The 17,448-nt window shown below is 41.4% G+C and overlaps 1 protein-coding gene across 4 annotated transcripts in view; it reads left to right on the forward strand.

Annotated features, from left to right (window-relative positions):
- The window catches only part of PCYT1B (phosphate cytidylyltransferase 1B, choline), a 117,216-nt gene that overhangs the window by 44,017 nt on the left and 55,751 nt on the right, over window positions 1-17,448 (forward strand). For 3 of the 4 annotated variants that reach the window (XM_081043396.1, XM_081043397.1, XM_081043398.1), the window contains exons 2-3: window positions 997-1,096; window positions 16,601-16,717. In XM_081043396.1, coding sequence (XP_080899522.1) covers window positions 997-1,096; window positions 16,601-16,717 — 217 coding nt within the window. Of the gene's footprint in view, window positions 1-368; window positions 520-996; window positions 1,097-16,600; window positions 16,718-17,448 lie in introns of those variants that run through there. The other variant, XM_081043395.1, reaches the window with a different exon arrangement.

Here is a 17,448-nt window from a genome sequence, read left to right on the forward strand (position 1 = left end):
ATGAGTAATGTTTACAGTGACTCATCAACTTCAGCTTCAGAAATGCCAAAGATGCTACAGTGATGACCATGGTAATGACATAGTTCAAAGCTTACAAATGAACCACTCTGGATTGCATTCGCCCTGTTTACAAAAATACCGCTGGCTTTGTCTTCCTCTGTCTGGAGAGTGATGTTTTCATTTTAAGAGGCTGACTAAAAACTGCAGAGCCACTTCCTGGGCAGGCTTCCAAGTGACTACATCTCTCTCACAGCGCTCCCCAGAGCCCCAGCCCCAGCTGCCCGGGGCGGGGCCTCCAGCCGTTGGTGGCTGTTGGAGGTACCATAGGAACAGTTATCTGCAGCCCGCCAGAAATACTGTTGTGTGTAGGCCCTCCCAGGAAGCAGATAACGTCTTTGCCTTTGCATTGAAGAGATGTCAGCGTTTGTGATTGGCCAGACTGGTGTGTGTGAAATACAGGAGATGTCTGCCACACTGATGAGTATGGCATTCCTTCGAGCTGAGTACCCTGGGGTGTGGGTAAGTCTTAGTGCTTGAAGTCTGCCCTTGTTGGTTGTGAAATGTTCAAAGCTGAGCATTGTGACTTTCCAAGGGCATGACTTAGCATATTTCTTAATCCTACTGAGCCTCAGTTTCCTTTTCTATGAACTGGAGATGTATTATCCTATACTACAGAAGGATAGAAGGATCCAGCCATCGCAGGGTGTTGTGAGGCCTAAAAGAGATAACATATTCGTAGTACCTCATCTGGTACCTGGCATATAGTAGACACTAAAGAGCTCTTATTATTTCTGAAGCATCAGTCAAAAAAAAAAGTTTCAGTGATGATGGCCCCATTCTTGTTTCTAACAGTACAGTATTTTTTCTGAAAGATTCAGCAGATGTAGTCTACTTCTTGATCATGCCTGTATAGCCAACAGAAATAAAACTTCAGGGGAAGTTAGTGCCAAAGGAAAATTTGTCAGACTATATTCCCTTTCTCTTTTTCCCTTCTAGACCCTGAATGCACCTGCCCCATTTGCAGATGAAACCAGCTGCCAGTGCCAAGCACCCCATGAAAAACTGACCATTGCTCAGGCCCGCTTAGGAACACCAGGTGAGGCTGTACTTCTCATTCTCCAAATGGGCCCGGGCTTGACATCCAAAGCCGCAGAAAGGCCCATCATCATTTGAGCAGCACTCGCTTTCAATCGGAGAGCTGAATTTAGAGATCATAGCACAGCAGCACATGAAGGATACAACCAACAGTAATACACTCAACAAACCGAAGTAGCGAAGTAAAACGTGCAGCGGGAGACTGGAGTTGGAGTCCCAGCTACGCCATTCACTAGTTCTATAGCCTCGGGCAAGTCCTGAGAATAATCTGAATCTGTTTCCTCATGTGCAAACAGGGATAGCGATACCTGCTTCACAAGGTTTTTGTGACAACTAGGCTCGGTTAAAAATATCAAAGTATCCACAGTGTGAGGGATATAAATGATAAACGTCTAAGTATTACTTTGTCTTGTGCACCTGAAACTAATAAAAAAAAATCAAAGTATTTTTTAAACCATGAAGGCTTATACAAACTTAAGCTACTATAATTATTATCACTTTTAAAAGTCTGTGTTTTAAAAATGTTTCTCCAAGTGTGCCTTAAAGAGCCTGGGCTCTGCTCTCGGAGTTTGTTCATTTGTTTACTCCTTTAGTGTATACCAGAGCTGGGCAGGGAAGAGATTTTAAAAGAACCATAAGGTACCATCTCTGTTTCCCAAAAGCTTCACTGTAATTAACAAGACAATTAGATATGAAATAAAACCCACCAGTAGCGGGCATGCATGTGCTTAGGGGTTAAATCCTGCAACACAGATGATAACTGACAGTTTTAAAAAAGAGTCATTTGGCCTGGAGCTGTCAGGCAAGACCTGGTAACAGATGTCCTTTTGGGAGAAGTAATATTTGGACTATGTGGGCAGAAAATGGAAGGCTATTCTGGGCAAGTGGAGCAGGAATAGTGAATGCACGGAGATAGAGGGCTGTGGAGCAGTAAATGAATGGCATTCCAGTTGGTTGGGATGGAGTGGGAAATAAGACTAGTTAGCAGGTAAGCTTTGAGTCATTTAAGATGGCTCAAACACAAACAGCCCAACTTTAATAGAATCTATGGGACAAAGGACAGTTTTCTTAATGATAATAACAATAACTATTTATTGTTTACTATTACTACGCTCTTTATATGTATCATGTCATTTCACTATCACAAGTCTACACAGTTAGTACTTTCAGTATTTCACAGATGAGGAAATGGCTTTAGAAGCTGTGAATCTGCACAGCGTCACTGCAGCTAATAAGTGGCATTTGTTCTCACACTTGACTTGACATCAGAATCACCTGGAGGGCTTGTTAAAACCCCACCCGCAGTTTCTGATTCAGTCCAACTGGGGTGGGTCCTAAGGACTTGCCTCTCTAACAAGTTCCCAAGGGAGGCTGCTGCTGGGGGACCACACTTTGAGAACCACTGGTAAGTGGTGAAGCTGGGATTTGATTTCAAACCTGTTTGTGTTCAAGGTTGATCTTTCAACCATGACACTTTGCCTCCTCTTTAAGCTACAGCAGGTCCTCGAATAATGTCATTTTGTTTAATGTCATTTCATTATATTGTTGATGAGATGCTGCAGGACTCTAACTCTTGTTTATAGCAATTAACCTATGGTAAAACTGGTTTCATTACATATCATTTTGTTTAAAGTCACAGAACCTACTGATGACATTAAGTGAGGACTTACTGTGTAACTTGGGGAAGGTGAAGTGAGGAGGAAAGTGGGACAAGTTAGTAAGCTTTTTGGTGAATTCTTTTGAGAAAAGCAAGAAGTGCCTTGGGGCGGGAGTTCAGAGAAGCTAACCCAGACTTCAGTGTGCAAAGAATCACCTGGTAAGTTTGTTCAAGAAGCAGATTTCCCGCTCTCTGTCCCCGACCCCTAAATCTGGGATGAAGCTCAGGTATCTATTTTTAATGAACAGCTCAGATAAATCCAAAACATGCAATGAAAGTCCAGGTGGTTGTGGAGAGAACAGATTTGACCTAAAGTTAAAGGATGACCTACAGGCCGGAGCAGAAAAGAACCCTGCTTTTCTAGTGAAAGGAGAGGGAAGTTGACCTTACTCTGTATTTGCCAGGTGCTCTGCCCTGTACTCTGTCTCATTTAGTCTTTGCAAAAACTGTGTGTGATGGGTATTATACTGTGTCCTTTCTATAGATGAGGCAAATGAGACTTGGAGAACTGAAAAGTTACTTGTCAAATGTTCTAGCTGACTCAGTAAAGCTAGGATTCGAAGCCAAGTCCCTTTCACCTCAAACCCCTGCTGTGTCCACCACAGTGCGCTGCCCTGTGGTGCATGAGCCACAGCAGACCATGGACCTCAGTGAAAACATGCTTAAGCTTTGAACTCAAGGGTGAAAGGTGTGTTAACAAGACAGATAGACAGACAGACAGAAGCTGTGATCTTGTGCGGTGGTGGGGCTGTCTGTTGTGCTCACTGCTGCTTTACCAGCACCTAGAAACACAGTTGTCAAGTACTGTGTGCTCAGTAAATATTTTGTGAGTGAATGAATGAATGGAAGTTTGGGACAAGAGAAAGAGCTGTCCTCTGGAAATAAAAGAAGAGAGAGTTGGTCTGGTAGCTTTGAGGCAGCATCAAGCTAATTGGGTGAGATTGGGCACCTGCACGTTGTTTAACCACCAAGCAATTTTTCTTTTCAGATATAACATTTTATTTTATTTTTTTATTAGTTTCAGGTGTACAAGACAAGGTAATACTTAGATGTTCATCATTTATATACCTCACACTGTGAACCCCCCTCCCCCCATCCACTATTCCTCCGACCACCAAGCAATTTAAACCCCAAGAATCAAGTTAGCATACATAAGACAGCAGTGCATTTTGAAATTAGCTGTGTGGTGGGCTCTGTGGAACATGCGCCACTACAGGAGGAGTGAGATGGGGCAAAGGTGAACTCCGAGTCTTAGAAGAGAAATTCCCCCCTCTTATCTCAGGTGATGCCCTGAGGGGGGAAGTTATCCAAAAGAACTTGTGATATTGATGGGCACCTGGCCCGGGAAACTTCTGTTAGAAATTCCTTTATTTAGAACTTTTCATATCAGTATTAACATGTGACAAGAAGTTAGTTCTTTGATTACCTAGAAGGCACATATGAGACCTCACTCTGATAACCATTGTTTTATTAGAGCAGTGGTCCTCAAACTTCATCGTACTTAGAATCCTCTGGAGGGCTTGTTAAAACAGACTGCTGGGCTCTACCCTCAGAGCTTCTGATGCAGTAGGTCTGAGGTGGGGCTGAGAATTTTCATTTCTAACAAGTTCCCCAGTGATGCTGATGTTGTCTGTCCTGGGACTGCACTGCAAAAACCGCTGCCTGAGAGTAACCATCGATTGGAATGTCATGCTAAGCAAAATATGTCAGATAGAAAAAGTCGAGAATGATATGACTTCACTCATTTGTGGGATATAAAACTGAAAGCAACAAACGAACAAGACAAAGCAAAAACCCATAGACACAGACAATAGTTTACTGGTTACCAGAGGGTAAGGGGGGAAGGGAGTGGTAGATGAGGGAAAAAGGGGTCAAATATATGGTGATAGATGGAGAACTGACTCTGGGTGGTGAACAGACAATGTCATATATAGAAAATGTTTTATAGAATTGTACACTTGAAACCTATATAATTTTATTAACCAATATCACCCCAATGAACTTAAAATAAAAATACGTGTCTTTATGTGACAGCATGGATGGATCTTGAGAGTATAATGCTAAGTGAAATAAGTCAGACAGAAAAAGCAGAGAACCATATGATTTCACTGATATGTGGTATATGAACCAAAAAACAACAAAAGAACAAGACAAACAAATGAGAAACAAAAACTCATAGACACAGACAATAGTTTAGTGGTTACCAGAGGATAAGGGGGGTGGGGGGAGGGAGATGAGGGTAAGGGGGATCAAATATATGGTAATGGAAGGAGAACTGACTCTGGGTGGTGAACACACAATGGGATTTATAGATGATGTAATACAGAATTGTACACCTGAAATCTATGTAATTTTACTAACAAATGTCACCCCAATAAATTAAAAAAAGAAAAATAAAAAATAAAAAAATAAAAAATAAAAGAGTAACTGTTAGTAGTGGTTGGAGGGAGTTACGGAGATTATCCAAAATAATTGTTTGGAGCATTGTACTGTTACTAGAAAAGCGCAGAACATTTTTAAAATCTTGCTGTTTGACCACTTTTTAAGAGAACAAGAAAAGCATTGTTACTTTTTTTGAAGTGTCTGGTAATTTCCAAGAGCAGTAAGCAATTACCTTTTTGTGGTACTGTCTTGAGCATTCCATCAAAAAGACAAGGCAGACCCACACTTGGGATTTATAATGTGCTTCAAGATTATAGTTATAATTGAAATCTTTCACTATCTCCATCACTAGCCCTATTTTATGACTTAATAAAGTTGCCTGCAATGTATTTCTCAATTTTAGGTCTGCCCAAACAGGGGTTGGCATATATATATATATTCTAAAAGAGGTAAGGATGAATTCTGCTCATAGCTCTTAGCTCCTGGACCTCATCAGTGAGGTCACAAGGAGGATGAAACATCAAGAAAAACAACAGAGCAGCTGGAATTGGCACCTTTGACCTTAGCTCAACTAGTACAGCTGTGGAGCTGTGAACCTAGAGGGTTTAGTATATATCCTGAGACAGAGAGAATCACTCCTGTCTCGAGGTAAAGGAAAAGTCCAAGTGATTGTTTCATAGGTTCCTTTCCATTAATGCTGACTTCTTTTCTCAAAGGGAAACTCAGTTCTGATTTCCTATTTTCCTTCTCAGAAAGGGGATTTATATTATTCTGTTTCCACAATGTGTAGAATTTCCCAAATTCGTCTTTCAAGAGCTACCTTAATGAATTTTGCCTTATTTGTATGTCACCTGTACTACAATTTTTTAATACTTCATTTAAAAAGCAAACATCAATTATTATCATTTATTGAAAATAGTATCACAGGCTACAAGCAGAAGAAAATTATAACATTTATATAAAACTGCAATCTTTAAAAAACATGTAACTATTAGATTTAAAAGGTTAATTTAAAAAAAAAAAAGGTTAATTTTTGTGCCACCTTTTTTGCACGTCAATTATACACAAAAACAATACTAGTTACCATAATTATGGGGCATTTAGCCGTAGTTTGGTTGCATGACATTGGGTAAGCTGCTTAACTTTGCTGAGCTTCCATTTGCCTCTCTATGAAAGGAGCATAATAAGTCCACTCTCCCCTACCTGCCTCACAGAACTAATGCAAAGATCAAGCAAAATATATGGGCTTTGCAAGTCGTATGTATTTTTAAGGTACTGTTTAAACATAGGCTGTTAATAGCCGTAATCAAAAACGAATACTCAAAAAAAAAATAAGAATAGTCACCCTTTTGTTGTTGCCTGAATCTGAAGCAAGACCAAGAAACGCCATAACAGACTCCGCAAAAAAATGTGAATTCAGATGTAATGCAGTTGGTGATTGCCTACTGTCTGGCCGTATGGTACGTGTGTGTAACTTTTTCACCAACTGCCAAACTGCTTTACAAAGTGATTGTACTATTTTCTATTTCCACCAGCAGTGCATGAGCATTCCAGTTGCTCAATAGCCTCACAAACACTCGGTATGTTTCATGCAGGGTCTCAGCTCCCACTCCCCGCACAAGAACACAGGATATGATGAGGCCAAAAAGGAACAACAACAGAGCCATAGATAGGGGAGTCATACTACTATATTCTCAATGCCAGTACCCCAACGAGGGGTCTTCCTGCACCCCAGTCTCGTTGGCAGCCGGGCGAGACACAGGAAGTAGGATCCACACTGTCACACAGGGTGTCACGCGGGGTCTCTAGTCCCGCTCCCCACATAAGAACACAGGATATGATGAAGCCAAAAAGGAACACCCACAGAGCCATAGATGGGGGAGTCATACTACTATATTCTCGCTGGCTGCACTATAGTCTCACTGGAGGCTGGATCCACACTGTCCGCAACCCGCCATCCTAACTCTGGAATCTGCACTTCTGGCTCTGTCTCCACACACACGATCCGCAATCCACCATCTGCTTCTCTGCCTGCCTACCAACCAACCAACCAACCCCCTTGCATAGCCACGGCAGTTATATTAGTGTCTAATGGCTAACCGGTAACAGCTGATGGCCAACTAGTCACAGTTGATGGCCATCTAATACCCAAGCCAGCACCTTTCCATGTGAGGCCGAGAGCCTGGAAACTGCTCTCTGGGACTCTGTCCCCACACTCCACCCCTACAGGGTCTTGCCTGACAATCTACATGACAAGCGTCTTCCACAAGGGGCATGTGACAGGAACCCAGCTCAAGAGAAAAAGTTCCAGTCCAGTTCAAGTAATGTCCCAGGGGGTGTCCCTCGATATCCACCTACTTTCTGGGCACAGCCAGGGTTTCTCAGGGTACCGTGCTGGAACAATAGTGGCTCACAACCAACATGCTTACATATTCTCAAAGGTGTCCGGTGGAGACACAGGAAGCAAACATCTGCCAGTTCCATTACATGGTGGTACATTCCCAAGCAAACAGTCAAGTGGTCCATCAAATCAGGGATCGAAGGTGTCATGTGGGGTGTCATGCGGGGTCTCAGCTCCCGCTCCCCACATAAGAATGCAGGATATGGTGAGGCCAAGCAGGAACACCCACGGAGCCACAGATAGGGGAGTCATACTACTATATTCTCACTGGTGGCTGAGTTGGAAACACAGGAAGCAGGATTCACACAATCCGCAACCCACTGTCCACTTTTCTGCCAACCAACCTCACTTGCTAACTGCAATCTGCACCTCTCTGCAATCCGCAATCCGTGCTTGTTAGCTTAGCCACCATCCGCTGCTAGCGTAGCCACAGCAGTTATATTAGTGGCCAGTGGCTCACTGGTTACACTTGATGGCCAACTAGCCACAGCTGATGGCCATCCAATCATAGTTGATGGCCATTTACTGCCTGAGCCAGCACCTTTCCATGTGAGGCCGAGAGCCTGGAAACTGCTCTCTGGAGCTCTGTCCCCACAGAAGGCAATTCCCCACAGTCCACAGTCATTCACCAGGGCTGTGCACCAGGGCCCCACAATGTGTGCCCTCTCCGCAGGGCGAGGACTCCAAATCCTCCCCAACCTGGTGGTGAGGGACGACCTTGACCTCACCCACATCCTCCACTGAGGACTCAGCAAGCGTTTCCTCCTGGGACCACAAGTCCTGCAGCTGGTCTGCCTCAGCAAGCACTTCCCAGCCCACAGGGCCGCAAGGAACTTCTCTTTCTCCAGCCTATGCTGGTCAGAAAACCATCCACGTCCTCCCATCCCTCCATGGGGGTCCAGCTCCTGAGAACAGTGGCCACCGGGCACCACACACTGTGTGTGGGCCACCTGTCCTCCTGCCTAGAGTCAGACACCATTCCTACCTGGCCAGAATCCGGCTCGCTGCATCAGGCGTCTGACTGGGTGGAGGCCTCGGTGTAAGATGTCCGAAACTCTAGGACCCACGGCAGCAGCAGACCACCAAAAGGAAGACGACACTTGCTTTGGCCAATAGGGCAGCGTACCATCCGGAGGCTTGAGAGGACCACCAATTCACCGAGGGGTCACGTTTCTCCCAAGCAGATCGCGTTTCCTGCTCCCGACGCCGCTCCTCACTGGCTTCCTGAGACTGAGTGTTCATACTCATAAACTGCTCCATCGTCCGTCAGAGGTCTGGCCGGCATCATACCCTGCTCGCTGCGCCATGTGTCATGTGGGGTCTCAGCTGCCGCTCCCCACACAAGAACGCAGGATACGCAGGATACAGGGAGGCCAAAAAGGAACAACAACCGAGCCATAGATAGGAGAGTCATACCAGTATATTCTCAATGGCGGCTGGTCGAGACACAAAAACAAACATCTGCCAGTACCCCAACAAGGGGTCTTCCTGCACCCCAGTCTCATTGGCGGCTGGGCAAGACACAGGAAGTAGGATCCACATGATCTGCCATCCGCCTCGCTTGCTAACCACACTTGCTAGCTGCAATCCGCTGTCTGCTTCTCTTCCTGCCAACCAACCAACCAATCAACCAACCCCCTAGCGTAGCCATGGCAGTTATATTAGTGGCTAATGGCTAACCGGTAACAGCTGATGGCCACCCAGCCACAGCGGATGGCCATCTGATTACAGCTGATGGCCATCTAATATCTGAGCCAGCACCTTTCCACGTGAGGCCAAGAGCCTGGAAACTGCTCTCTAGGACTCTGTCCCCACAGTATCGTCAATATTTTTTTAAATTTTTAGCTATTCTAGGAGTATGAGGTGATATATCATTCTGGCTTGAATTTGCATTTCCCTGATGCCTAATGATATTGAGCATCTTTTCATGTGCTTATTTGCTATCCACATATTTATTTGGTGAAGTGTTCAATTTTTTTTTGCCCTTTTAAAAATGAATTGTCTTATTATTGAATTTTAGGGTCGTTTATATATTCTAGACACAAGACCTATGTCAGATATACATTTTGCAAATATTTTGTCCCAGTGTATGACTTACCTTTTCATTTTTGTAAAAATGTCTTTTGAAGAGCATAACTTTTAAATAAGGTCCAATTTATCAATTTTTTTTATTTTATGGTATGTCCTTTTGGAGTCCTAATTAAGAAAATTTTGCCAAACCCAAAGTCACTAAGATTTTCTCTTGTTTTCTTCAAGAGGTTTTACAGTTTTAGCTCTTACAGTTAGGTCTATGGTCCATTTTGAGTTAATTTTTGTATATGGCGTGAGATGGGAGGTAAGCATAGCCCCCTTCACTGTGAACTAGGTGCTGGCATCCATGCATAGCTTCCCAAGGGGAGTACTTCAAAGGTGACCACAGTGGTGTTCAGTAATGCGGTATGTAGCACTTTTTCTAGGATGAGTTCACGAACTTAATTGTCCAACCTTGTAGAGTTGCTTCTGAGCTCACTTAAGTTGTTGGCAGAATTTATTTCCTTGCAACTGCAGGACCATGGATCTAGCTTCTTGATGGTTGTCAGCCAGAGACCACCTTCAGCTCCTAGAGGCCACCTGCAGTTCCTTGCCATGTGGCCCTCTCCATAGGCTCTCTCACATGGCAGCTGGCTTCTTCAAAGCCACTAAGGGAAAGTGAGTCTGCTAGCAATATGGAATCTATATACTGTAACACAATCGTGGGAGGGACTGCTATCATCTTTGCCAGATTCTATTCATTAGAAGCAAGTCTTAGGTCCCACTCGTACTTCAAAGGGAGGGAGGGGATCACACAAGGGCATGAACACCAGGGTGCCGGGAGCATTGGGAGCCACTTTACCATTTTTTTATTATGGCGAATTTCAAACATACACAAAAATAAAACAATATAATGAAACTTCATGTGTCCATCACACATACCTAACAGCAACCAAACCATGGCCAGTCTTGCCCCATGTATACCCCCATCTACTCTTTGTCTTGAATTATTTAAATGATAGGGCTTCCTATCACTTCCTCCATAAATATTTCTATCTATCTATCTATCTATCTATCGATCTATCTATCTATCATCTATCTATATCGTTTTTCAAGTATAACCACTATATCATTCTTACCTAAAAATTACCAGTAATTCTTTAATATCAAATCTTCAATGTTCCAATTTCCAGTTGCCTTATGTCATCATTTATTTATAGTTTGAACCCAAATCTAAATAATGTCTATATATTACAATATATTGATGTGTCTTTTAAATCTCTTCTTTTAATGTGAAGGTACCCCCTCCATCTCTCTCTCTTTTCTTTCTTTTTTTTTCTTAAAGTTTATTTTTTGAAGAGACAGCGTTCCCTTTTTTTGGTCCTGCAGAGTTTCCCAGTCTGGAAATTGCTGACACATTACAGTTTGTAAAAGTGAGCTTATTGCAAAATCAACTCCACAAATACTCTTCAAAGATTTACTAAATGGCCTTTTTCTCAGTAATTTTGTCATCTTTCTTTACTTTTCTATCCTTACTTTTCTTTCCTTCCTGCTTCCTGAATCCATTTATCTTGATCACCTCTGAATCAATAACAAAAAGTTCTGCAAAACTGCCATCTGCTTTCTCCTGGGGTTTATATCTTAAAACAAATTTTCCTCAATTGAATTCAAATTGAATAAGAGCATTGAAACCAAGGATCCCTCATTAGGGAGTTTGTTATTTCAAAGCATTTTCTATTTACTGTGCTTTATTTAGAATACAGGATAACCCTGTGAAGGCAATTCTGTTTGTTGAAAACGGTGTATAATTAGAAATAATTGCAATACCCTATCTGACATAAAGTCTCTCGAATTTTTTTATTAGAGATATTTAATTTATTAGAAACATTTTACCATCTGAATCTATTAATGTAGCATTTCTTTTAATTTATGTTCCAAATTAATGAGGTTTTACTACATCAAGAAATAATCACAATTTTAAATCTAAGTATTAAAGATCATTCAACCGAAGTTTGCATTGATTTATTTTTTAAAATTTATTTTGATAACAGCAATATAATACATGCATGTAGTTTAAAAAGTCAGTGAGATTCTTAGGCTTATAAAAAAAATGAAAAAACAAACCAGTAGTCCCTTTTCCTACCTGCCCCAGCCCTGAGTCTTGTTCCCGGTAGACACTCAGCACTTGACAATCAACTTTCCAAAATGTTGTTGACATCTCTCATCCACTGTCCTTGCCTGTCTTATTTCCTCTGCCCTTTGGAGGTTAAATCTTATTAATTCTTCCTCTGTAATTCTTGTGGTGTTTGGGAGGAAGTGGAGATAAGTGTGTGTATGTGTTCAGTTAGCCATATATATATATTTTTAATTTATTTATTGGGGTGACAATTGTAAATGAAATTACATAATTTCAGGTGTACAATTGTGTATTACATCATCTATAAATCCCATTGTGTGTTCACCACCCAGAGTCAGTTCTCCTTCCATCACCATATATTTCATCCCCCTTACCCTCATCACCCACCCCCACTCCCCTTACCCTCTGGTAACCACTAAACTATTGTCTGTGTCTATGAGTTTTTGTTTCTCATTTGTTTGTCTTGTTTTGGGTTTATATACCACATATCAGTGAAATCATAGGGTTCTCTGCTTTTTCTGTCTGACTTATTTTGCTTAGCATTATACTCTCAAGATCCATCCATGTTGTCACAAATGTTCCTATATCATCTTTCCTTAACGCCGAATAGTATTCCATTGTGTATATATACCACAACTTCTTTATCCATTCATCTATCGAAGGACATTTTGGTTGTTTCCATGTTTTGGCCACTGTAAACAAAGCTGCAATGAACATTGGAGCACACGTGTCTTTATGTATAAATGATTTCAAATTCTTTCGGTAGATACCCAGGAGAAGGATTGGTGGGTCATATGGTAATTCTATTTGTAATTTTTTGAGGAACCTCCATACTGCCTTCCATAGCAGCTGCACCACTCTGTTGGTGGGAATGCAGTTATCCATATTTAGCTTGTAGTTTGCCATATTTTCACTTTCTAGTTCCTTCATTGAGCGTCCATAATGGTGTAAAAGTTAGTACCCAGCCCCTCTTCCCCCACTCCAATATCTCCCTCTTATTTGAGGGGAAGAGTTTTGGGCTGGCTCAGCAAAAGTGTCATCCTGCAATTTCTGGTGCTGTCTCTTGGCTCTCAGGGGAGCTGTGGCGAAGTGTGTCCCTCTTCTTCATGGAATGGCACTTCCGAGAGCACCGTATGCCATTGTGAGTGTGTCTGCTGTGGCCTCTTCACTCTTGACCTTTCTCCTTAGGAAGGACTGTAGTGTTGATCGCTTACCTCTAACCCTGAGCACCATCCTCACATGTAACTTCTGTACCCCAACTCTCCTCCTTTTTGGGCATGTGTTCCTCCACCCCATTTCTTCTGATACCAAAGAGGTTAGGGAGTGACCTTTGTGCAGTGGTATGCTGGTAAATGTTTAGCAATTGGCCCTTCAAAGGGAAATAAGCTCCGATTTATAGCATTTGCCAATTTCTGTGGTGTAAATGCTCCCACCAAGGCAGATTTCAGGATACCAGTGTGACTTGGAGGTGGGAAGAAATGTGCACAACTTTCTCTTTGAGCAGTAGGAACTACTCCTGTACAACATTGCCTTTGGGAGCAGGACTTGGGAGACTTCATTCAGGACTGCCAGACTGAAGGATGAAGTCATTTGTCCTTTTCATTGAGCTCCTCAGTTACTCCAGCCTTGATATTCCCACTGGGCTGACTCTGCCAACTGTTTGCTTATGCCTAGTCTGTCTGAATTTGCTGGCTCAGACATCTGAGACTCCACTCTGGGTCAAGGGAACTCTGCAGAGCTCTGTGTTTGTCTTCCCTATTGGTTGAAAATGTATGTTCTGCAACAATCTTAATTTTGTTAGATTTTTACTCTGCTTTGATAGCCCCAGAAGAACCGCTTTGTAAAACTATTTTCCTAAAGGGGAAGTTGTAATGGATGCCACAGAAATACAAAAGATCATCCAAGAACACTATGAAGGACTATATGCCACCAAATTCAGTAACCTAGAAGAAATGGACAAGTTCTTAGAAACATATAGCCTTCCTAGGCTGAACCATGAAGAACTGGAAAACCTAAACAGACCGATCACCAGTAACGAAATTGAATCAGTTATCCAAAACATTCCCAAAAGCAAAAGTCCGGGACCAGATGGCTTCACTAGTGAATTCTACCAAACCTTCAAAGAGGATCTAATACCAATCCTGCTCAAACTCTTCCAAAACACTGAAGAAGGGACAGTACTCCCTAACTCATTTTATGAGGCCAACATTACCCTGATACCAAAACCTGGTAAGGACAATACAAAAAAAGAAAACTACAGACCAATATCTCTGATGAATACTGATGCTAAAATCCTAAACAAAATTCTAGCAAATAGAATACAACAATGCATTAAAAAGATTATTCATCATGACCAACTGGGGTTCATCCCCGGGGCACAAGGATGGTTCAACATCCGCAAATCCATCAATGTGATACATCACATAAACAAAATAAAGGACAAAAATCATATGATTATATCAATTGATGCAGAAAAAGCATTTGACAAGATACAACATCCATTTATGATTAAAACACTTAATAAAGTAGGTATAGAAGGAAAATACCTTAACATAATAAAGGCCATATATGACAAACCCTCAGCTAATCTCATAATTAATGGTGAAAAACTGAAGCCCTTTGCTCTACATTCAGGAACACGACAGGGCTGTCCCCTATCACCTCTGCTTTTCAACATAATGTTGGAGGTCCTTGCCAGAGCAATCAGGCAAGAGAAAGAAATAAAAAGCATCCAAATTGGGAATGAAGAAGTTAAATTGTCACTCTTTGCAGATGACATGATGCCATATATAGAAAACCCTAAAGACTCCACCAAAAAGCTATTAGAAACAATCAATGAATACAGTAATGTGGCCAGCTACAAAATCAACATACAAAAGTCCATTGCATTCCTATATACTAACAAAGAAATCTCAGAAAAAGAAACAAAAAAAAAACAATCCCTTTTGCAATTGCAGCAAAATGAATAAAATACCTAGCAATAAACAACCAGGGACGTGAAAGACCTATATGCTGAAAACTATAAGACATTTTTAAAAGAAATTGAAGAAGACACAAAGAAATGCAAAGACATTCCGTGCTCATGGATTGGAAGAATCAACATAGTTAAAATGGCCATATTACCCAAAGCAATACACAGATTTAATGCAATTCCCATCAAAATACCAATGGCAGATTTTAAAGAAATAGAACAAAAAAATCATCAGATTTGTTTGGAACCACAAAAGACCCTGAATAGCCAAAGCAATCTTAAGAAAAAAGAACAATATTGGAGGTATCACACTCCCTGACTTTAGCTTATACTACGGGGCTACAATAATCAAAACAGCATGGTATTGGCAGAAAAACAGACACATAGACCAATGGAATAGAATTGAGAGCCCAGAAATAAAACTACATAAATATGGACAGAAAATTTTTGACAAAGAAGTAAAAAGCATACAATGGTGGAAAGACAGCCTCTTCAATAAATGGTGCTGGCAGAATTGGAAAGCCATGTGCAAAAGAATGAAACTGGACTGCTATCTGTCACCATGTACCAAAATTAATTCAAAATGGATCAAAGACTTAAGCATAAGACCTGAAACAATAAACTGCATAGAAGAAAACAGAGGTACTAAAGTTATGGACCTTGGGTTCAAAGAGCATTTCATGAATTTGACTCCAAAGGCAAGGGAAGTAAAAGCTAAAATAAATGAATGGGACTATATCAAACTAAAAAGCTTCTGCACAGCAAAAGAAACCATCAACAAAATAAAGAGGCAACCAACTGACTGGGAGAAGATTTTTTGCAAACAGTGCCTCCAATAAGGGGCTAATATCCAAAATATACAAGGAACTCATGTAATTCAACAACGCAAAATACAAACAACCCAATTGAAAAATGGGCAGAGGACCTGAAGAGACATTTCTCCAAAGAGGACACACAAATGGCAAATAGACATATGATAAAATGCTCAACATCACTAACATCAGAGAAATGCAAATAAAAGCCACAATGAGATATCACCTCACCCCAGTCAGAATGGCTTTCATCAACAAGACAAATTGTAACAAGTGTTGGAGAGGCTGTGGAGAAAAAGGAACCCTCATACACTGTTGTTGGGAATGCAGACTCATGCAGCCGCTATGGAAGGCAGTGTGGAGGTTCCTCAAAAAATTACGAATAGAATTACCATATGACCCAGCAATCCCTCTCCTGGGTATCTACCCAAAAAATCTGAAAACATTTATACATGAAGACACTTGTGCTCCAATGTTCATTGCAGCTTTGTTTACAGTGGCCAAGACATGGAAACAACCAAAATGTCCTTCGATAGATGAATGGATAAAGAAGTTGTGGTATATATACACAATGGAATACTATTCGGCAGTAATAAAAGATGAAACAGGACCATTTGTGACAACATGGATGGATCTTGAGATTATAATGCTAAGTGAAATAAGTCAGACAGAAAAAGCAGAGAACCCTATGATTTCACTCATATGTGGTACATGAACCAAAAACAACAAAAGAACAAGACAAACAAATGAGAAACAAAAACTCATAGACACAGACAATAGTTTAGTGGTTACCAGAGGATAAGGGGTGAGGGGCGTGGTAGATGAGGGTAAAGGGGATCAAACATGTGGTGATGGAAGGAGAACTGACTCTGGGTGGTGAACACACAATGGGATTTATAGATGATGTAATACAGAATTGTACACCTGAAATCTATGTAACTTTACTAACAATTGTCACCCCCAATAAACTTTAATTTAAAAAAATCATTTTCCTGCAGTAATATGAAACTGCTGGTACGTAGACATTGTGTTTTATGCAGGTAAACTTTCTTGTGGTGCTATACTGATGGAAGAATCAGGTAAAAGGGATTCCTTATTCTGCAATTCTGTTGATGATGTTTTCTTTCTTCCATAGTGGACCGGCCTGTCAGAGTATATGCAGATGGAATATTTGACCTCTTCCACTCAGGCCATGCAAGGGCACTTATGCAAGCAAAAACGCTGTTTCCCAACAGCTACTTGTTGGTAGGAGGTAAGAAGTGCATTTTCTCTTTGTCTAGAAAACAGTTTTATAATGTGCTTCCTGAAAAGGACCCCTTTCAGAGTTCCATCATTAAAATCTCATATTGTTAAAACTCCCGATTTAGCCCATACTGGCTCACTTGTTCACTGCCTGAAATTGAAAATGACGTTTAAAAAAAACCATAGGGGAAATGACATCATGTGATTATACATCACTGATACCCGAGAGAGAGACAGACTAATAATATCACTGAGGGTAACTGCTTCAGGTTTTCCATTAATGCCTTCCTTCCTGTGTTTTGAGGCATGATTCATTTTATGTTTCTAACATTTTCTAGAGGGTTTGGAGGAAAGCTGTATTATTGTGATGTCAAGTCTTGGGGAGCTGAAGGTGTTCAAAATGATTAAGGGTAAACACGGTCATTGTCTATGTGCTTTGTGTGACGCACAGTACTTAGGATGATGTTGTGCCAACATGAGGGGTTTAGCACAGCCCTAAATAGTTGAAGTTATGCACCGTGTGTTAAAGAAATGGAGATTTGTATACCCAAGTAATCTTGGTTCACAATGAAGGAACTGACTTACTTCGTAAGCATGTTGAGAGAGAAGGGTGGTTAGATGGCTACATGTGGCTTGACATTTTCCCCTCCAGAAGGCCTACAGATTTCAGTTTGGGTAAAAGGGACAATCACTGACTGGGAGACCTGTGTCTCACCTCTGTAGCTTCTGGAAGCAGCGTAT

Source organism: Rhinolophus hipposideros (assembly GCF_964194185.1).
Source record: "Rhinolophus hipposideros genome assembly, chromosome: X".
NCBI lineage: Eukaryota > Metazoa > Chordata > Mammalia > Chiroptera > Rhinolophidae > Rhinolophus > Rhinolophus hipposideros.